At 37.4% G+C, this 22291-nt stretch overlaps 2 protein-coding genes across 3 annotated transcripts in view; one reads left to right on the top strand and one right to left on the bottom strand.

Annotated features, from left to right (window-relative positions):
• gabra5 (gamma-aminobutyric acid type A receptor subunit alpha5) overlaps positions 1-22291 on the top strand; it is a 35223-nt gene that overhangs the window by 871 nt on the left and 12061 nt on the right. Inside the window, exons 2-6 of the mRNA XM_084722566.1 lie at positions 1357-1441; positions 1633-1757; positions 3858-3925; positions 5862-6082; positions 12874-12956. Of these exons, the coding sequence (XP_084578692.1) occupies positions 1359-1441; positions 1633-1757; positions 3858-3925; positions 5862-6082; positions 12874-12956 (580 nt within the window). The 5' untranslated portion in view covers positions 1357-1358. The remainder of the gene's footprint in view (positions 1-1356; positions 1442-1632; positions 1758-3857; positions 3926-5861; positions 6083-12873; positions 12957-22291) is intronic.
• Positions 1-22291, bottom strand: part of gabrb3 (gamma-aminobutyric acid type A receptor subunit beta3) — a 72944-nt gene that overhangs the window by 45220 nt on the left and 5433 nt on the right. Inside the window, exon 1 of one of the 2 annotated variants that reach the window (XM_084722565.1) lies at positions 10994-11050. The exons of the other annotated variant lie outside the window; for it this stretch is intronic. The gene's annotated coding sequence lies outside the window, so the exon portion shown is untranslated. Of the gene's footprint in view, positions 1-10993; positions 11051-22291 lie in introns of those variants that run through there. 2 annotated transcript variants of the gene reach the window in all.

The raw sequence follows: 22291 nt of genomic DNA, 5'->3' as shown, positions 1-22291 counted from the left end.
GTAGAGACAGGTAGAGGAGACCTGAGGACTGTGAGGACTGAGCAGTAGTAGTTTTACTGGGACCTTTTTTCATCTGTGTTTTTATTTATATGACTTCCTTGCTCTCATTTCCTCTTAACCCAGCATTACTGACTTTTATTACTTGTTTACTGTGTTGAATCTAGATTTATATATGTGAGGTAAAGGGATGGATAAAGTATCTATCTGTCTATCCAGAGCTGCAATTATTCATCAATTATAATTGGCTATTAAATGAATTGACAACTAGTTTTATAATCAGTCAATCATTTTGAGTCATTTTGAATTAAAAATGTGACAAATTTCTAATTTTAGCTGTTAAAATGTGGATATTTTCCACTGTCTTTATTCCTCTATGGCTATTATATGAGAATTTTTCTGAATACGAATGAGACATTCAGATTTGTAGAGTAACAGCGTACATGTAATTATACATATAAATGGAATTACATGATCAGGATATTTAAAAAAAAAAAGGTAACATAAAACACTTAGAGCTGCAACAATTAATCTGTTATTAATCAATGACTGAATTAATGCACCTGTTTTGATAATCCAGTAATTGTTGAGAGTCTAAATCCCCCGACAGTAAACTGAATATCTTTGGGTTGTGGACCAAAAAAAAAATAATCAGCAGATTATTCAATAATGAAAATAATCAGTGGTTGCAGCCATCTATCTATCTATCTATCTATCTATCTATCTCAGTCTGTATCCTGTCAGAAGTCATCAGCTTCTGCAAAATGTTAATTAGTGAAATTGAAGAGAGGCTGTGGCAGTTGAGCTGGGTGTGTGAGGAGATGGTCCAACAAAGAAAGGACCCACTGTCTGCAAGTAAAAGGATCTAACGAAACAGGAACTTTGCATTATCTGCTTTAATTAAAAAAAAAACACACACACACATTAGTCAACATCTGCAGGTCCTCCAGATGTTGTTGTTGTACTGTAGAGTTTAGAAAGGTTAAATGTTGAAGATCGCTGCACCGGTTACTGAGATACTGTCAGCATGTTCCTGCGCATTTGTGATGTACCAGTGAAATGGTTTGTGCAGCTGATGAAGATTTACTCTTCACTTTACACCCAAATGCATGCACTGAGGGTCAAATATCACTTCACTTCTGCTAACAAAAAGCTGATTTCATTAGGTTATAAGAGAGATATATGTATTATATGATATTTATACTGTGAAAGTGCTGAGACAAAGGAGGTTGTACAATAAGTAATTCTAAAATAAGATTCTATTAATACTACTTTAATTGGAGATAAGAACAGTCTGTCAGTATTGCTGGTGAAAAACAGTTATTGTAGTTTTAAACAAGTGAGGACGTCTCGTTTCAGGAATGGGCGATGGAATGTGCTACAGCTTTGCAATGAGACGTCTGTGGGTCTGTGTCTTGCTTGTGAGCATCACCTGCCGTCTGAGGTAAGGAACTGACTCCTGTAACTCTGGACGAACATAAAGACACATTCAGAATAATTCACCTCTTAGTGAACAAATAATACTTGACTGAATGACTAAAATTTTGAAAGCAAGTGAGATTATTTTAGATTATTTCTCTTTTTAAGTGTCTGCGTCTCTCTAAAGTCACTGTGTGAAAATGCTCTTGTATCCAGCCTCTCCCAGGAAGTCACTGGAACTCCTAAAGAGGCCGAATTAAATGACAACATTACCATCTTCACGCGCATTCTGGACGGACTGTTGGACGGCTATGACAACAGACTCCGCCCTGGACTGGGAGGTGAGCCCACTGGACATACAAACATCAACACCTCTGCCATGTTGGTAATTAAAACAGTCTCACACTTGCTAGGTGAGAACTGATTAAGTCATTGTGAAAAGGTCTCACAACACAGAGAGCTCTGCACTTTTGGACAGAGATGAAAGCTGTCCAGCCTGTGTGTGTGTGTGTGTGTGTGTGTGTGTGTGTGTGTGTGTGTGTGTGTGTGTGTGTGTGTGTGTGTGTGGAGAGCTCTGCGTGAGAGATCGCAGCCCTTCACGGTCCACGCAGAGAACAATGCTCTGCACTGCAACATCTGTCCTCTGCTTATTCCAGAAGATGCATCTGTATTCATGAGGTCCATTTGGCAAAGAGACACAATCAGCTGTTTGCATCTCCTCTAAGTATGATTTAAAGGCACTGTGAACGCTGAAGCTCCCAGTATGCCAGTGTGACCTTGAGAAAACCATTTCTCCTGTCTTTACACAGCAGCTCGTTTGTTCTCAGTAGTTGCAGGTCAAAGTGACGACTTGAAGCTCTCATCATAAATGAGACATGAAAAGATAATCTGGTCGATACAATAAGTAAAGAAAATGTTTCTCTGCTTTGTGGTTTTATTGCAGTGCTTTATGAAGCAGTGCAGTGTTTAGATCATTAAACACCATTAAATCATTATGTATCATGAACTCTGCCTCTATTAAAGTAAAAGTGTTGTGTTGTGCAGTTAGCATGTGCTGCTGACACACACTGTTGCACTGGACCTGCAGATACTCGTGCCGAGGGCACTGAGCTGCTCTGATGGCTTCAGGCTGTCATGACACGCTGCATGCATCTGGAGTGTGTCAGTGAATGCAGCACAAAGTAACAGTGTAATAAAAAAAAAACAAAAAAACTATCAACTAATGTCACAGAATCAGAATTCATAATTCTCAACTTCCGCACTTGTACAAAAAACATACCAAAAAGAAAAACAATAGTGCAAAGTACACAAAATAGGTAATAATGATATATTTTCTTTTCTTTCTTTTTTAATTAACAACCCACACAGAGTGTTGGTACAGAAAAGTTACTGAATACCTTTTTTGTCTACTTTCGATAATATCTAATATAAAACTGACAGAGATTGTAACATTTTAAAGGGATATTTCACCCCAAAATGAAAATTCAGCCATCATCCACCCTCGTGCTGCGGCTCGAAGGTCAGGTTTAGTTTTTTTTTTTTTTACAAACACTGCTGGATTTTCACAGGAAAACAGCATTGCAGAATCTCCCAAACTATTTAAGTGAATGGTGACCAGTTTTCAAAAGGGAACAACTGAAAAAGAAAAAAGAAAAAGAAAAAAAAAATTGTGCTCAGCGTGTTGAGGCTTTAGAAGACTTTGGTTACAGCAGACAAGCAGCATGGAGGCATTTTATGGTTTCTGATGGTTGTTTTTTCTGTTTGAAAACTGGTCACCATTCACTTCCTTTGTTAAGGAGATTCTGCAACACTGTTGTCCTGTGAAACTCCATTAAATAAAGCTAACCTTCAATCAACATGATGGTGAGTAGATAATGACTGACTTTTCATTTTTGGGTGAACCATCCATTTAAACTTGTGGTATCGAAAAATTATCAATACTTTTGACAAGCTTATTACCAACACATTTTTTAATAAAAAACAAATGTCATAAAGTTAAGTTGTTAAGTTTAGGACCCTTGAAAAGTTCCTGCTGTATGTCATATATGAAGTGTGATATATTGAGTAGAAATTCTTTTTTTTATGCCAGTTTTATTTTGGTTAACTCATAAAGACAAACAACATACAGAATGCCACAGTATCTTTTCTGATATTTCCTTTAGGAGTTGCCACAGTCAGAACTTTTCCAAACTCACATAAAGGGGCTTTAATTAAAATGTAAAAGGATTGACGGTGTGCTGAATGTTGACTTTGGTGTGACTTTGGTATCTGTTAGATTCATGCTGCATACAAAACAGATACAACAACTGATCCATTGTCTATTGTTTCTCGTTTAATTTCTCTAATGTCACAGAAAGCAGAAACCTGCGTTAGGATTTCAAATGTACAACAGATGTTGTTCTGAGTATTAATGAATAATAATCTCTTACATTTTCTTACAGAAAAGGTGACAGAGATCAAAACCAACATCTTTGTCACGAGCTTTGGTCCAGTCTCTGACACTGAAATGGTAAGAAGCTCCTTTTATTAAGTTACATTTTCAACTTAAACTAAAGGGATCAGTTGAGCTGAGCTGAGTTTTTTCTCATAATACTGTGTGTTTCTATAAATATGTTCTTAAAATCCAACTGAATTACACTGAGTACATCCAGTTCTGTTTTACAGGCCATTATGTAAGATTGAAAATCAGAGACAACCACAACAAAATTATTTCAAAAAATATATTGTCCGGCCTAAACTTATTAAAACAAGCACCTTGAATATTTCACCTACAAATTACATTAACTTATCTTTCATGATATAGCAATAACAATCAATTAATCGATTAGTTGTCAACTATTCAGCTGTCAACTATTTTGGTAATCGATTAATCATTTTGAGTCATTTTGTAAGAAAAAATGCAAAAAATATGATTTCTTTTTCTCAGGTGTGAGTATTTTCTGGTTTCTTTACTCCTCTATGACAATAAACAGAATATCTTTTGATTGTAGACAAAACAAGAAAAGATTTGGCTCTCAGTCACTGGTTTATCAAATAAATTAAATGACACTCGGGGTCCTTTTTTCAGTTAATTTAAAGAATTCAGTTCTCCACAGTGAGTTACATATTTGACAGTGAGGATCGTGTAGTGAGTGTCAGGTGGGTGTGGTACTGTACATTTTAATCTTGTTTTTTGCCTTTCTGGTTTGTTTTCATGTGATTTTTCTTTGTTTCTTGTGTGATATTTCTTAATTTTATTTTTATTTTTTTTGGTCCTTTTTTCTGTTGACCTGTATTAACATGTGCACAGTATGCTCCTTTGTTTAACTGTGGTCTGTTGAAAAACCCAATAAACAAAGTTTTTTGTTTGTTTGTTTGTTTGTTTTTTGTTTTTTTTAAAAAGACATTTGAGGACATCACCTTGGCCTTTTGGCAGTGGTGGACAGAGTACTGAAAACCTGTACTCAAGTACAAATACTGTTACATTACTCAAATATTACTCAATGACAAGTAAAATTACTGGTGTTGGAATTGAGTAAAAGTACAAAGTTTCCATCTCAGCAACTACTTAGAGTACTAGTTACTTTTTAACTATTGTTGATTAATCCATCATCAATAGCAACATTCAATCAAAGTGGTTTCTCCAAATCTTCCCTCTGAATTATTCTACTACACTATAAGATACAAAACAACTTTCTCTACATTTTTTTCCTAATTTTTATTTATTTATTTTTTCTGTTTTGTTTTGCCATTTTAAATTTCCTTATTTAACAAATGACTCCACCAGACAAAACTTTGTCAAATCAGGTGCAATTACTGCCATTTCTAGACCTGATTAAATATCCATGAATACATTTTTAATTAGTTAAATTCTCAATGAAGATTGATCGATTAATGTTTAATCATTAACATTCTTACTCCAAACTTGTGCTGCTGCAGTGTTTAATTTTTCATCCATATGATTTTGTTTTTGTTTTCATTGGCCTGTTTGCAATCAGATCACCTTATTGGCTACAAAAATGCAGATAAATAGCTTGGATATTAATTCAAATTGTGCTCAGTATTCGATTATGATTTTAAAAGTAACTAAGTAGATTACATAGTGGAATACAAGTAAAAGTACAGACTTGAAAATCTACTCATGAAAGTATAAGTACCCAGACAAAACTACTTAATTACAGCAATTCAGTTACTTCTACCCTCAGCTTTTGGAAACAGTGATCAACATTCACCATTTTCAGATATTTTATGGATCAAACAAGTAATTGATTAATTGAAAAAAATGACTGACAGATTAATAGATATTGGAAATCACTGACTCGTAGTGTAACATGTGGAAGCTGTAGTCAGTAGTGTCATACTGTTTATGTACTGATTATACTGATAATGTAAATGAGGGTCCATGTGCTGTAGCACAAACAGCTGCTTTTAATTTTCACTCTTTATAACTGTTGTTTTCTCTGCAGGAATACACCATCGACGTGTTCTTCCGTCAGAGCTGGAAAGATGAAAGACTTTGCTTTAAAGGCCCGATGGAGATGCTTCCCTTGAATAATCTCCTGGCCAGCAACATCTGGACTCCGGACACCTTCTTCCTCAACGGAAAGAAATCCATCGCGCATAACATGACTACGCCTAACAAGCTCCTGCGGCTGAAAGATGACGGGACTCTGCTGTACACCATGAGGTAAGCTCTCCCATGGCTGACCTTATAATCACGCTCCAGACCACAGTAGGATAAACATTTCTTTTCCAATCAGTCTTACAACGAAAACACTGAATCCTAAGAGCTGACGAGTGCAATTTAGAAATGTTGTGTAATCCAATTAGAGGTGGAGAGATGACTAAAGCATCCATCAGCCTGTAATACTCCTTCAGTAATGGTTTTTAAGACCCCTGCTGCACTAATACAGCCCACGCACTCGTACTACATGTCTCAGTGGTGCATTGATGCGTCATCATGTTGTCCTCATACTGTAAACTGGAGGTCAGGGGAACTTGAAATGTTTGCTTTGACCCAGTGCTCCATCACGGGGAGCGGGGCTCTTTCACTCCTCCTCCATCACCAAGTAACTATGAGGTTACTGCGACAGGAAACAAGCCTGACTTACTAACAGTTGATCACAGCTCCCATTTTATGTGTTGTAGCCACGATTTACAGTAAATGATGTGCAGTCATATGGAAAGGTGTAGAGTAGGGTTATAAATTGGTTAATTGGTAGCACTCATCATCATCAATTTATTGATTCATCGTAATTAAAACAAAACTTTGCATATACCAAACAATACCAAAACTTCTTCTTACCCCTCAATCAAACCTTTATTTCCATAGCAACATATTGCATATTCTCTGATGAAACATATAAAGAGGTAAAGGCCTACATATTAAGCTCATAAAAATAATCTGTCAGATTTTTATTTGATAGTAGATCAATCTAATTCTCGTCAATCATCCCTAGTGTGAAGTACATCTATTTTGCATTTTCTGTTACCTAAAAGTCACTTAACAGTTTACTTGTAATTTGTTTTAATGAGACTTTATAGTTTTTTTTTTTTGTAAAATTCAATACAAATAAAAGGCAACTTGTTCTGGTGAGATTAAAACCTTACTCTACTCTGAGTGCTCTAAGTTTTCTCACATAGCCAGAACTCCAGATGTGGCTCCACACATGACCATTCTGCTATAAAGGACAGACACGTCCCTGGCTTGGTTTTTCTTTTCTTTTTTTAAACCAATCACAGGTATCTTGGATGGAGCTAAGCCCAAGACGCAGCGATGATGCCCTTGCAAAATAGCGTCAATTGTTTTGGTGGAGCGTTTTCAGGCTGGGAGGGAATCCCTGGCCTTAAAATGGTGACATCGCTGCAAAAGTAAAGGCAGCAGCTGCAAGATTGTTTACGTTCGTATCATCAGCGTCCCAGTAGTGTCCCATTAGTGTCCCTCAGCACGCCGGTTGCTAACTAAGAGGTGTTTCCTGGGGAAATGCAGGTAGTCAATGCTGCAGTCCCGACTGAAACAGGTTGTCCAGTATACGCAGAGTACATCTGGTGAGTCAGACTAGTTCTGAATATCTTGACAGAAAAGGCTCAGGATTACAAACAATCTAACAAAATGTGCTTTTTCTAAATGAAGAAATTCTGCTAGGAAGCAAAATCTTATTGGAGCTCAAACTCAGTCAAAACAGCACAAAATTATAAAATGTTAAAGTGCACATTGACACCTTGTGTTCATGGGTACTGAAATGAACAATTTTAAAACATAAAAATAAAACAGTAAAGACAGAAAGAAATTCATTGAGCTGTAGATGAATTAAGTTTGCACTGGACTTATATTATTGGTGGAACTACAATAATTGGTCAAATTTGCAGAAAAGTTGCAGTGAATGGACAAAAATGCAAGGTCGTGCAGAATTCATAGGGATTCCTCGAGAGACTGATGCGTTCTATCAACAGTCATATGTACATGTAAATTAAGGTGAAGTACTTATGGATGCATCTGCATTTTGGCATCTTGCATTATAATCATTTATGATGCAGCATAGAATCTTTTAAATGCATGAAAATGTATTACACTGTACTCACCACCGACAATGAAAAGTTATAATGAAGAATGCATTACTATAGATGCATCAATATGTACACTTTACTTAACACAAATCATAACATATGATACTTCATGGACTAATAGAGCATACTGACTTCTTACTACAGCTGATTGTTGAGTATTGGTGAGTAGAGATGCATCAGGATACGTTATTCAGGAAAGCACATATAATGCAGTGGAAACAGATACTTCTTTTATCCGACTATTGATCATTATTCTTCAGGAAAAAGTCAGATCAGTTTGCATCTACCTTAATAAATCACTGATATAAAGCACAAAGATTGTTCTCTTCAAATGAAGGATATTTTTATGCACTTGTGTATCTGATTTTTCAATATCCCCCACTTAAAGGCAAGGGCTTCTGACACGTCATAAAACTTGGTTTACTTTGAAATGAAAAGAGCTTGATGAAAAGTACAGTATGAGGACGTGGAAATTTATTGCATTATTAATTATATACCATTATTGAAGGTATAGTCAGCAGGATTTGTCCGAGCTGTTCCTAAATACATCAGGACATCAAATACCATCGTCTTGGGTTGGTGATACGTCCCGAGCACAGCAAGACAATGAGAAAACCTCCATGGGTAATGAAGGGATTATGTAAAATGAGTTTACACATTGTTCTCTGTAGGAAAAAAAATGCTGCAGATTACAGTTGCATTGCCAATGAATATTAGGTTAGAAAATACAGCGTTTGCCCAATTTAATCTGACTTCCGGTATTAATCGTGCCCACCTCTGCTCTCCAATCCGGATACAGATACAGAGTCACATCATTTTGTTGGTTGAGCAGATACAGATACAAATAATGACATCTCTGTGCACCTCTATGGGTGAGTGGAGACGGTCAAACTGTGTTATAAGCTTAACTTTATAACTGGGGATATAGCATCAGAAAGGGTTTTGTTTCTTTATGGGTGTAGTCATAAAGCATTATGAATGCATTATAATACAGTATGAGTGCCCCCATAACACCCTATGGACGTGGTCCTCACAGAAAGTCTTGTTTTTTGGTTTTTGTGTGGTTTTGTTTCAGTCAAAGCAGTCTAATCCATTCATTATTAGGACTAAGAGTGGTTTATGGGTGCTATTTGAGAGCAATACATTCCACTAGAAAGAGATATTATGTCCTGCTGTCGACAGAAACATCTCATTTAGATGCACTCTCATTTCAGCATCATCATCCTATCAGGACAATAAATCCTCCAAATCAAATAACAGAGGAAGTTGGAGGAAATGGACGTGGGCGCATGTCAAAAATGACTATTGATCCTCTGACTTTAAAATTGCTACAAATCTGCAGTACATTTGCTAACACTACAAGCCATTAGAAATGGATTCAAGATGGCCCATTAATGCTTTTGTGTTCTGGGAACAAGGTTATTAGAGGAACATTTTATGCATGCATTACTCTCTTACGCCGGTCGTCCACAGAACAAGCAGCGTGCAGCGCCCTGGCTAGTGTACCATGAAAATATCTCTCGGAGGGAAAGACAGAGTTTCGATCCAGGCGGCTCATGCCTCACAGTGCGGTGTATTTCAGTAATCCACAATCGATCACAATAAAGTCCTGTGAATCTAAAACATAATACGTACCTGTGTGAAATAACAATGATAGCAGCAATTTAGCCTCGTAGTTTCAGTTGGTAATTTATCTGCTTGTCTGCACTGTCCTTATTGATCATTATGATTTATTAAGGAGCCACTGCCTCATATATTTCACTTCACTAATTAAAGCCATTCAGCGCTGCCTGTTTACTGTAAAGTCCCTTTGTGGATATTAGTCATGCTCAGAGAAATGTCAGAGCTCTGCAAAGCTGCACTAACCTGGACGACCTGAATATCCTCCTGTAGTTCTGCACTTTGATAGTGACACACTTTGTTTGCAGTTCACCTCAGACAAACACTCAGAAGCACATATTTAAGTTTTCTTTGTTGTTACAAAAATAAAGTTTTGTTTTTTCTCAGGCTGAAACTAAATATTATTTTCATGATTGATTATTCTGCTGATTATTTTCTCAATTAATCAGTCTTTTTGTCCATAAAATGTCTGTACAAAACCCAGACATTCAGCAAAAGCGACAAATCTTTGGTATTGTTGCTTCAGAAAACAAATGCAGCAATTATTATTATTTTAAATGTGACTATTTTCTGTTTTCTTAACTCCTCTCTGACAGTAAACTGAATATCGTGGGTTGTGGACAAGACACAGACCTTCCATGATGTTATCTTAGACCTTGAGTGACATTTTTCATTATTTTTTGACCTTTTATAAACCAAAACATCAAGAAAATAACCGACCATTTGATCGACTGTGAAAATCTTCGTTAGCTGCAGCCCTAGTTGCCAATTAATCATCTGTCAATAGACTATCAATTAATCAAATATCGTCTCAGATAACACGTTCCTTAAAAAAATAAATTAAGGTGAATAACAGAGGGACTCTTTGTATGCTTTACACAAACACACACAATCAGTATTCCTCAGTTGAGCTTTGCCTAACAGTCCACTAGAGAGTGATGTAGGACATAACACAGCCTCACTCAACAGGCCAGGAAGCAAACACTGATTATTATACAGTATAATGTTGTGCTCTGTAATATATCAGGCTCAGTATAATGCTGTGACTTCCAGACTCATCAGTATTTTTCTATTCTCTTTTTATCTCTATCCTCTTATTCACATACTGAGGCTGGTGTGTGTTGATGTGGGGCGTATTTTTACTAAAACAGCTGAGACAGCAGATGGCCTTTAATATACTGAATTCCTTCCTCCTCTCAGTTTCAATCTTATTTTTGCACTGTGTTAGTATAGTGTAGTATGCGGCATTAAGAGTGGTGGTAGATGAACTCAGATTCTACTTAAAGGTCCAGTGTGTAAGATTTATAGGGATCCATTGGCAGAATGTGGCAGAAATGGAATAAATTATTCACAAGTATGTTTCCTGTAGTGTTTGATCACTTGAATATAAGAATAGTTGTGTTTTCGTTACCTTAGGATGAGTGTGTCACAGTGTGTTGAATTAAACTGGGTCAAACCCAAAGATGAATCCAAACAAATCCAAAGAAGGCAAAAGTGGAACGCAAAAATCCATGAAACAAATGCAAAGTCGAAAATGAAGCGTAAATCCAAAGCACAGGGGACTGATGCAAAAGAAGGACGATGAACTGACACTGAAACAGAGGCACAAGGACTAAATAGACAAGGAACTAATCAGACACAGGTGAAACAAATGCTGATCAAAATGGGCAGGATAAAGACAAAGACAGGAAGTAAAGTCAAGACGAATGAGGGAGGAATAGGACTACAAAATAAAACAGGAACTATGACAAAAAAACAAACCATGACAGTATGGACTGTGATTTTTGAATGTTTATCTAATTCTAAAAATAGTGATGTGACTGTCATCTCGCTTTGAAAAACAAATTCTTGTCTGTTTTTACCAGCACCTCGGAGTAAGACGTCACTCCCAGGCACCACTTTGACTGTGTCTCCCAAACTTTTTTTTTTCTAGGGACACAACAGGCACAAAAGTCCTTATCAATAAATCATAAATTAATGTTCATGACCATTTTTACTGCCATTTCCACATCATCTTATTATGTTGAGACGTGTTATTGAAAACATATATGCATGTTTAATACATTATAAATGTGGAATAAATACATATATTTAGTTTAGGCTAACTGTTTTTATTTCTTCTCTGCAGGAAAACAATAGAGTCAAATTAATTTTCAGGTTCACAGCTTTAAGATGATGTATACCTCTTTTATGTAGCATATTCTGTTGATCTGCTACACAAAAGACAAAAATGGGTCTATGTTAGGAAGACAGGAAGTGGAAAATTGAAAACCCAGTACTCTGTGTGTCTTATGGCTGCATCATCCATCAGATACAGATGTTCTAGATTTCTTGCACATCATGTCTGCCAAATTTTCCAAAAATTCAGACTGACGTATTTTGTATCTTGGGAAACTTTGGGATCCCAACTAGACCAGAATAGTAACAAAGCTCTGTGGGTTTGAACTATATTTAGCTGCACAGTTAGGGTTTGTAACAAGCGAACCATCAGTCGCCTGGTGCTCATCAGGGCTTTTTAATCTACAGAAACGCATCATATTTTCTAAGATTGTTGTATGATTTGTATGTTAAATTACACCACAGTAGCAATAAAACACGTGTAGTGGAAGAAAATATATATTATTTCCTTCCCTGTAGAAGAAGAAAGTAGCAGAATATACTTAAGTAAGTATACTGTAGATCCAGTGACACGTATTCTTATTTTGTCTGGTGGCTTCAGTGGATGTTTGTGTGGATTGACTCTTATTTCCATGGCGATGACAGCAGCCCTGACTATTACTACTGTCTGTCCAGCAGAGGGCAGCATTAGATAAAGCTGTGTGTCTCACTCTCCCCTGTGTGTTCAGGCATTATACCCACTAGATGAGCTCATTTGTTTCGTGTTTTGTCTCCAATAAAGCTTTTATTTGTGCTTTATTGCAAGTCCACAGACAGGTGGCAGCATTACTCCACAAAAATAATCCTCTATTGCCTTTCAGATGATACTTCTGCACATGCAGTTGCATCATTCTTCCTAGATAGGTATCATGATGGGTCCCTCTGGTGGCTCGGTTGCTCATTGCGTTGAGCTGGGAAAATGATTGTTAACTATCTGAGGCACACTAATAAAGACAAACTACAGTTTTCATTGCTTAATGGCTGGATACAAAATGAAGCGCAACCCAAATGAGGCAAATTATTTATAATAAGTGGACATGTTTATTTGTGAGAGTGGTGGTGATGATGATGATGATGTCTCGTCTCACACAGTCAGTTTATTTCCTCTCTAACTTTGGATGCTTCTTCTTTCAGGCTGACTATATCAGCAGAATGTCCCATGCAACTGGAGGATTTCCCAATGGACGCCCACGCTTGTCCCCTAAAATTTGGAAGCTGTGAGTAAACACCCTCATAAGCAAACGCACGCAGTGAGCAACTGCGTTGAATAATGCATGGAAAGGTACAGTGCAAATGTTTCATTTCAGCAGCCAGGCACTAGACGTGTTCCCAAATCTTTCTAAAAATACCTGAGGTCACTAGTGAGAAAAAGGAGCATGTAGTTTTGATGCAGCATCAGTTTCAGTGTCTCCATCCATGCAGGGGATGTGGGGACGGATGTACCTGGGTGTGTTTGACAGCCCGCGTCCCTCAGGTGCAAAGCTATTGTTGTGGCGGTGCAGGAGATAGCCATGTAGACGCTGACACACTGCTCCTGATTAAGCCATTAATCAACATGTCAGGGCTGCTCTCTTCCTGCAGCCTTCAGTGCCTCAGCTACGTTTAATGGGAAATGTTCGAAACACACCGGGTGGAAACTGCTAGAAACACACACACACACGCACCAAACCTACATTTACCACCAAGGTAACCTTTAAAAATCCAGTTCTGCATCTTGCACAATCACAGCTAAACCATGCTTGTGGCTGATGTCCAGCCTTCCTCATGACTTCTAAGCTAGTTAGGTCACCTCACTCAGCTCCAGAGGTACAAAAATATCTGGGGAGCTCCGGCCACGTAAGCTAAAGATTAGCATTTGAGGTCTTCCCTGCCACTGACGTTTGGCGGGCTATCTTGGGCTCTCTGAACTCAGAGGCAGGACTCCGGTAGGCTGCATGTTCGGTGTCACGACATTTGACCACTCCCACACCTGCTTTGGTCACCTCCACCCCCAGCTGAGACCGAGGATAGGGATGATCAGAGCAACTAACTGCGGCTATACTGGCTTGCATGCTTGGCGCCAAGATATCTGAGGTCGATTAACTTATCAGGGAGCCCAGAATGTCAAAATCTGCCTTGAATTAATTACACAAAGTTTAAATACAGGTCTCCACCTGCTGTCCTTTGGATTTAGTGTAATTGAGATCACAGCTGATGGAGATGCTTAAATTTAATTCACTTAAATTTGATGCAACTTTATTTATCCCTGCAAGCTCAACAAATATAAACAGGCTTAACAGGACAGGAAAGAAAAACACAAGGCAAGTGCATTTTCATCCACCTGCTTTCGTGTCCATTTTCAATTTGCGCACTAAAGAAATGCCCCCTGAAAAACCCTCAAAATATTGCAAAAAAGGTTTTACACTTGAGGTGGAAAAGTTGGTGTAGGGGTAAAAGTGGATGTAAAAAAGTGGATGCAAACCTGTCAACTGTTAATCACAGAGCCAAAAACAATCAAAAGCCTAAAAAATATATGTGTAATTAGCAATAAATTCATCAATAATTAACTGTAAACACATCTAAAAAAATCCACAAAGAAATTGAGCCATACAATAGCACTAATATATACAGTATGATGATATATATTTCCATATATTTATATCTCTCTCTAGACAGATACTGTATGTGCTGTATTTTCATTCAAAGAGCTTTCATTATCTGTGTGTCAGTATTATCTGTTACAACAGAGGTTCTATAAAACAGTTGAAAAGTTGAAAAAAGTTGTAATTTCAAGGCAGCTCCTCACTAGAGTTTTGAGTTTTGAATCAAACTCTCAAAACTCAAAGTATTGAAATAAACTAAATATTGTTCACAGTGAACCATGAACCTGATTTGAAATACACATATTTTTGGTTTGTAAAACTCAAAGGTCCAAGTTTATCCAATGAAGAAAAGTAAATTATCTCAACAAAACATTATTAGTTGGTAAAACTTACTATTGACTTACTACTACTTCAAAACTACTGAATTAAGTTGCTTTTTTTTTTTTTTTTCTCAGCGTTTTAGCTTGTTTCAGTGAGATGGGTGAATGAACTGAAAATATTTGAGCTGGCTCAACCAATCATTTTAATTTAACTGTCATCAAACTGTATTTAAGCTCTGATAACCTCCATCTTTTAACTTTATCAGTTCAAAAGAAATTGTGGCAACCGATTGCTTCAGTTTTTTTAGTTTTGCTACCTTATTTAGGTTTACAGTGTGGAAACTAACTGAAAGTAAACAAAAAACAAGAATTATAAAAGAAATACAAACTAATGAAAAATATAAAACTATAGTAACCCTGCTGCACATCTAACACAAACTATAGAATGCTAACTTAACAATAAGATGCACCTCTTTGACCATAAATAATGTTAGAAACCTCACGTCACAGTAAAAGTAGAGCCTATGTTAGTTATGTTATAAGCTGTAAAAGTTACCGTGGTGCAGTATATCCTGTTTTCTCCGGCTCCATTAACCCTAGCTAATCCTTTGACCTAATGGACAGCACTCACCCACGAGCTCAAGGCTTTCAGAGCTACAGTAGACCTGTCCTGTGCTCTTGTGTTAATCACCTCTCATGGACTGAGCTCTAGTATCATCAGTACTGCTCTCCGCCTCGTGCTTCTTTCACTACAGATCCAAACAGTCTGTGACAGCACACAGCTGTATCTTTTTAAAGGAAGTGTATGATGATCATAAATTGTTCAGATGATGGCATGAACAATATTATGTTAGTGTTGGTGTGCAGCAGTAATGTTCTTTTACATTTGTTTTATTCATTTAATTTCTGCCAACAGCTCTTTGGTTCACAAAAAAGTCACACATGGTGAGCTTTGTATTTTTAGTACACAGTAGATTCCCATTGACTCCTCCATTTCTGTTTTGTTACTATGCTAATATTATCACTTGCCCTTTTAAACCTTTTGTGATTTTCCATGTAGTTTTGCCTCTCTGCCTTATAAACCTTCACACTCATTAATTTTCTTGACAAGTTAGACAAAAAAAAATTGACTCCACTCCACTCATATCTGTCCAGCAGATATGAAGTTAGCCATTAGCTAAGCCTAGCATAAAAACTCGAATTAGGGAGGAAACCAACAGTTAGCTAATAAAAAAATGGACAATTCTGTCAAAAACAGCGAGTAGGCGAGTAGAAACAGCTATTTGTGGCCTGGTGCTCTCTCTCCCAGCACCATCCAGCACCAATAATTTAGTTGTTTGTACTAATTTTCTTTTTCACATAAAGCTTAAACAGAGGTAGATACAGTTTAAGACCCCTCATGGTGCTGGGCCTGTCTTAGCTGGTGTTTTCTTGAAATTTAAAACAGGTTTTGTTCCTCGCAGTGAACACATACTTAAACAGAACACCATTTATTTTTCTCTCTTTGTTTTACAAATGTACTGGATTTTAGTAGGGCTGCACAATTAATCCACGTAGATGACCTGGCCTAAAAATCTCCGGATGTAATAAATCATGTTTGTTTGGTACAGACCTTAACAAATATCACATCATCACGATTTTATTATTTTGTTTTTAGTAAAAATGAAAAATGTAGTGCAAAAATGATCATTCTCACTAATCGTATTACATAATACTTTTTTTTTTTTTCCACCATATCCTGGAGCCCTAGATTTTAGCACACACAAATCTTGAAATGTGTTTTACTCTGTGCACATACGCAGTCATAATTTTCCATTGGTTTATTTCTATTAAAAAAAAACACACAGCAAGGTGTTCTGTAGCCGGTTGGTATATTTGTAAGACTGTGGCTGTTCTGGCCTTCATTATATTTGGGTCATTATCACAGTAAAATGCTAATTTTGTTTCCGTTTTCTTGCAGCCGTTCTAATTCACATCTGGAATAATTTGCATCTCACAAATGAATAGAGGAGGAGCGCCTGTAAATGGCCTGAAACACAAATAGAAAGAAAAAAAAGGACAGAGAATTGTCTCATTTTCAGACAGTCTGTTCACTCAGTTTGTCTAATAGTTAATCTCTTATTTAAGATCACATCCTGACACAGGCAGACAACGTTTACGAGGCTGCCTTTGTACGTTCTTTTTGACCCGTGTGTCTCTTTGCTCTCAACGGTGGACAGAAAAACATGGGGCGGGAATGTAAGACATCTATCATCGTTTCCAACAGCTGGAGCAAAGGCGGCTTTAACTATACACTGAGAAGTGTTGGGGAATAGCCTGAGGAGGGGGAAGGAGGAAATTACCAAAAGGGCACACAGCAGGAGAAAGACTTGAAATAAGCCAGGGACCTGGGAAAAAGCTGTGAGTCTGCAAATTCACAAAGTGCCCACATTTACTGGCTTGTAAACCACTTTGTTCTGAGTAGCACTAAAACACAGGATCAGAGATTTTTAACCCATTTGATATTTCCATCATTCCCTATGAAAACCTGCGTACCGTTGATTTCTCTTCTGGATGACTTGAAACAATCGGTATGCTAACCATGCTCTTCTACGTCCTGGACTTTACAATCGTGCCTGTCAACTAAAGGTCACATATGACAGTTCTTTGTATTAGAATTATAGTATTTAACCACATCTGCTGAGGACTTGGAGGCATTTCAAAACAGGGATTCACCCAAATGTCAGTGACTAAACATAGCAGGGACAGCATGTCATATTTCCAGTGTGCAAGAGAACAATTCTGGTTGGTTAATTTGCCAAATGCTTTTAGAACATGGAGGCTTAGGTGCCTGAGCGATGTGGAGAAGACGCACCCCGACTGTTACACTTAGGGGAGCAAACATGTGTGGTTTGATTACACAAGTTTGTTATTTCATAACATTTCAAGAAATCAGTAAGTAAGTAAGTAAGCAAGAGATGATGCTCTTATGCAGGGGTCTGCAACCTTTACTACCAAAACTAGACTCAAGTCTAACCACTGGCAAAATTTACAGGAAAAAGTGCTGAGCTGCTGACATGTTAAAAATACGTGTATTTGGAAAAATGTTTGCAGATTTGTAAATAAAACAATTATTTGATTTCAAATGCCATCTTTCTGTATTTCTATTAAATGCTTTAGTCATGTGCCACAATATTGTAATGTTTTTGTGTTAAAATATCTTCATTTGGGGACTTTTCTCAGTAAATATTAATATATATGATTGTGTGCGATTAAATTGGCATATATACTTTCTTGCCACCCCTTAAAGTCTCAATGACACTTTCTTGCCTCCCCATTTCTCTAGATCAACCCCCTTCTCTTTAAATACCATCACACAGACAGTGGACGGTGAATTAAAAGTGTTATGAGTCGGTGTGTATCTGATCCACCAACCAACACGGTGATGAACCTTAATTAAAGATAAAGTTTGCCTTACATTCCCATTCAGCTAACCAAAGTTTGTATGTTACAACAGTCTGTCTTTATGGATTTTATTAATGCCGAATCAACAAGAAGACTGTCAACATATGATGCCTTTTCTTTTTAGAGTCATGTGTGTTTTCCAGACATGTGAGGAATTGTTAAAATGTCATATTTCTTAAAGGGACTTTGGCGTATTATTTTCCCCAGAGAGTGCAGGTAGCTTTAGTTAACTCAGATTTGTAGTATGTATATATATTTTTTTAAATTTTTTCATCTTGCCATATCTCCCTTTGCCTGGCACTAATCTTGCAGCTACATTTTTAACTCTATCTATAGCAGCCATGCATTGAGGTGTCTGCAGGCCAACCAACACATCCACCTGCTTGTAATCTTGACAGAGCTGCGCGTGAGGGTTAAGACAGGAACAGTGTTTTAAGACATAAAATCCATTTTTAAAACGATTGGACTGATCGGGATGGACAGAAGAACATGTAATAGTGGTTAAATATGGACAATGACTGGTTGTAAAAACTGGTCACAGCTGGACTCCATTATAACTGGCATGAACTGAAGCTGGCCAACCTGCTTTCTCTGCAAAGACTGAAACAACAAACCTCTTACAGCCACAAAATTATCATTGCCATGGTAACTGTAGCCACAGGAAGTCCATTACATTCTCCAGTGTTTGCATTTCACCTCGCTCCCCCTTCCTCTTATGACTAGCAGGTGGTCTGGTCCAATGAATGAATCCACCACTGCATACTCACCAGTAGGTGTGGGAAGAAAATCGATTCTTAGATGCATTGCAATTCTGTCTTGAAAAGTTATGAATTGATGCAGAAAAGTAAATCATCAGAAATGTAAAAACACAGTTCTTCACATTACGATCGCCTGAACAGTTTTGGAAGATGAGACTGTACGTTCCTTACGGCTGAAGCAACTGGATGGTGAAACGTAACTGACGTAACTGCAGATAGAAAAGAAAGCTGGCATGTGAAAGCATTTTATTTTTGCTTTAATAATTCTTCCTGTCTATACCAACCATTAAGTGATCCTTATCTCATGTGTTTTCAGTGTACATGAAGGAGGACAAAATCCGCAGTGTGTTTCAGAGTTTATCTGAAGTTAATCAGGTCTTTAAATAAAGTAATTCACTATGTTGTGTAACTAGCCCTGCCTGCACCACAGCCCAGCACAGAAACACTACACAGGGAAACAAAAAGACTGAATGTTATATAGGGCTGCAGCTAATGATTATTTTCATTGCTGATTAACCTGGCAATTAAAATAGGTCCATATATGTGGAGCACACAGAAGTGCCCACAACCCAAAGATTTTCAGTTTACTGTCAGAGTAAAGAAACAAAAAAAATATTCACATTTAAGAAGCTAAAATCAGAGAATTTGGACTTTTTTCCTTAAAAAAAAAAAGACTCAAATCATTAATTGATTATCTAAATAATTTGCAATTAATTCAATATTTGATTAACCATTGCAGCTCTAATGTTATACAGTACTAACAAGACTGATTCAGTTAACTCAGACTGCTTTAGTTTCCCTTCAAATAACATTTTGAATACATGTTTGCATTAAATGAGAACTGTGGAGTTTTAGTTGGAGATTATTTCATTACTCATACAGGCATGTGGATATTGTTTTAAGACAGACTTTCCTGTCTGCCATCTCTCTCTTTGAAAGATAACTACAGGTGTCTCCCTACTCCAGCTGACCCTGCTGCTGCACATGGACCCAAACATCTCAGCCATCTTTCTGTCTGGTTAAATGAAGTGATCAAAGGTTAATTTCTGTAAGACTAAACAGACATACCTCAGACACAGTTATGCTGCTATGATTCTGAGAATGGAAAAAAGCAGACTACATACCAGCCAGCATTTAATTTACACATATTTTCCATGTACTTATTAATCCTACGTTTATTTGCATGATGAAAGAAAGAATAGCATCACCCTCACCTTCCTGCTGAGAGTTAGATGAGTTAGATTGGTGGTGAGTGAAGCAAATCGACCAGACACTTGCATATTCTCCCTGCATTTGGCTGGTGGATGGTGCTAGTTTTGGTCCCTGGATGAAAGCTAACAAAATCCACTAAAACTCTCATGTTATCTTCTTTGTTAAATCCATATTATGTGATTTCCCAGCCTGGAAACTGGATGAATCTGCTAAGTTCATGGGTTTTTTGTTTTGTTTTGTTTTGTTTTTCTCGCAAGGCTGTTCCACCTAGTCTTGCGCAACTGTGCTGTGATTGACTACTACTGCTGTGCTCTGATTGGCTGTAAGCCTGAATGTATTTATTGGCAGTTGGGATACATTTAGGATGGTCAGTGAGTGGGATGGTTGGTGGGTAAGTGGATCAAACGCAGGACTCTCACTCAGAGGAGACTGGGCTTCATGTCCTGAGTGAAGCTAAACGTCACTGTTAAGTTTTTTAAAGACTTACTTGGCCTAGTTCGGTTTTCAGATTTCAGTCACAGTTTGGTTTGTTTTCAACTACTTGAGAAGGTTTAGGAAAATATCATGGTTTTTAGTAAAAACAGACCCTTTGACAGCGCTTCAAAGGCTTTCTGGTAATCGCAAGGACACACCATCAAGGCAACAAGAACGAGCCAATCACAGCACAATATAACAAACGGTAGCCAATCACAGCACAGTAGGGTGGAACAAAGAGGTACAGCCTTTGGGCGGTGGGGAGGGATGTGGACAAGGCAGAACCAGGCTAGTGAGACTTTTCATCACTGTAAGGTTGCCAGGCAACCAGCAGCAACAGACAGTATAAATGACTAACATGTGATAAATGTTAGGTATTCTTCAGATCTGAAGTCGGCATAGCCTAAAAGACTTGGAAGAAGACACAAGTTTGGCAGTTGTTTGTTTATTCTGGCCTTAATCTCAGGAAAGTAAGTCTTGATTGAAGCCAACAATGTGTTAAACTATCTCTAACAGTTGGTCCTTCGGTAACGCTTCAACTGCCAGGTCCTGTAGTTTCATGGTAAATAGGTGTTAATTACCAAGTAATATATTTGAAATATCTCAGAATTTATCCATAAATGATTTTTATGATTAGTATGTGATAACTCACAAATGTTGTTTTCATGTAGGTAGGTGGCTTTGTAACTACATAAAAGTGGTACTTGCTAATTATCACATACTTAACCATGAAATTTGCAGGTAATTTCTAAAACATTTTATATACGTTAATTGGTAATTACAGCCCACTACCCGAAAACTTGGTAATTAACTACGATCTTTAGGGGGAAATTGTAGGTGATTTGTAGGTAATTTTTTTAAGATATTTCAAATATATCACTTGGAAATGACCACCTATTTACCATGAAATTATGGAACCTGGTAATTGGAGCGTTACCAGTCCTTGCAATGTTTTAGCGCTTTTGGAAATAATTTATTCCTTTATTTAAATTTCATATTGACTATTTAAAATCAATCTTCCTTTGCAGCTTGTCCAGAATACAGCAGCAACAAATGTAACCAAACTATGAAACCCTCGATCTTTGATTACACTGGCTTAAAGTTCATTTTTTAAATGTTACTTTTAAAGCAATGAATGACTAAGCCATTACATAATGCATCTTTTATCTTCCCATGTTCAAAGCGTTGCCTTGATTCACAAACAAAGCTCTCAGGCTGCTTCAAGCGTGGACAAAATCATTGGCAGCAGTAGGAGGTTAATAGTCACCAATATATTTTTAGCATGTCTGCTCATAAAATGTGAACGTAGTGTGTGTTTATAAAAGAAAACAAATTCAAATGCACATGTGAGGCAGTTGTACAAAGATGTGTTTGAGACAATGCAGAGTGTCTTTGAGACTATAATCCACAGACTGGTTGCCTGGGGTCAATCTAAATTGCTGTGAAGTCTTCTAACACCACAGTTGCTGGATTAGTGCAATACTGTTAGATTGGACACTGCACTGCAGTACAATTGAGAGAGAGAGACACTCACACACACACACACACACACACACACACACACACACACACACACAGATTTAGTGCATCTACAGTGTGTGTGCAGTTTGTGCTACTGTATCGTATTACTGAAAGAGAGTGTTTTTGCATTTTGCAGGGCTTGCTCGTTTTCAAAATGAACTTGCATGAATGACAAACTGTGTGCGTATCAGAAATGTGTTTGAAACTCATCGGCACACGAACGAGTCAAACAGAATCTACG

This window comes from Lutjanus erythropterus, chromosome 7 (genome assembly GCF_056507025.1).
Source record: "Lutjanus erythropterus isolate fLutEry1 chromosome 7, fLutEry1.hap2, whole genome shotgun sequence".
NCBI classification, from domain to species: Eukaryota; Metazoa; Chordata; class Actinopteri; order Lutjaniformes; family Lutjanidae; genus Lutjanus; species Lutjanus erythropterus.
The sequence above is the reverse complement of the archived record's forward strand: the minus strand, read 5'-3'. Positions and strand labels throughout refer to the sequence as shown.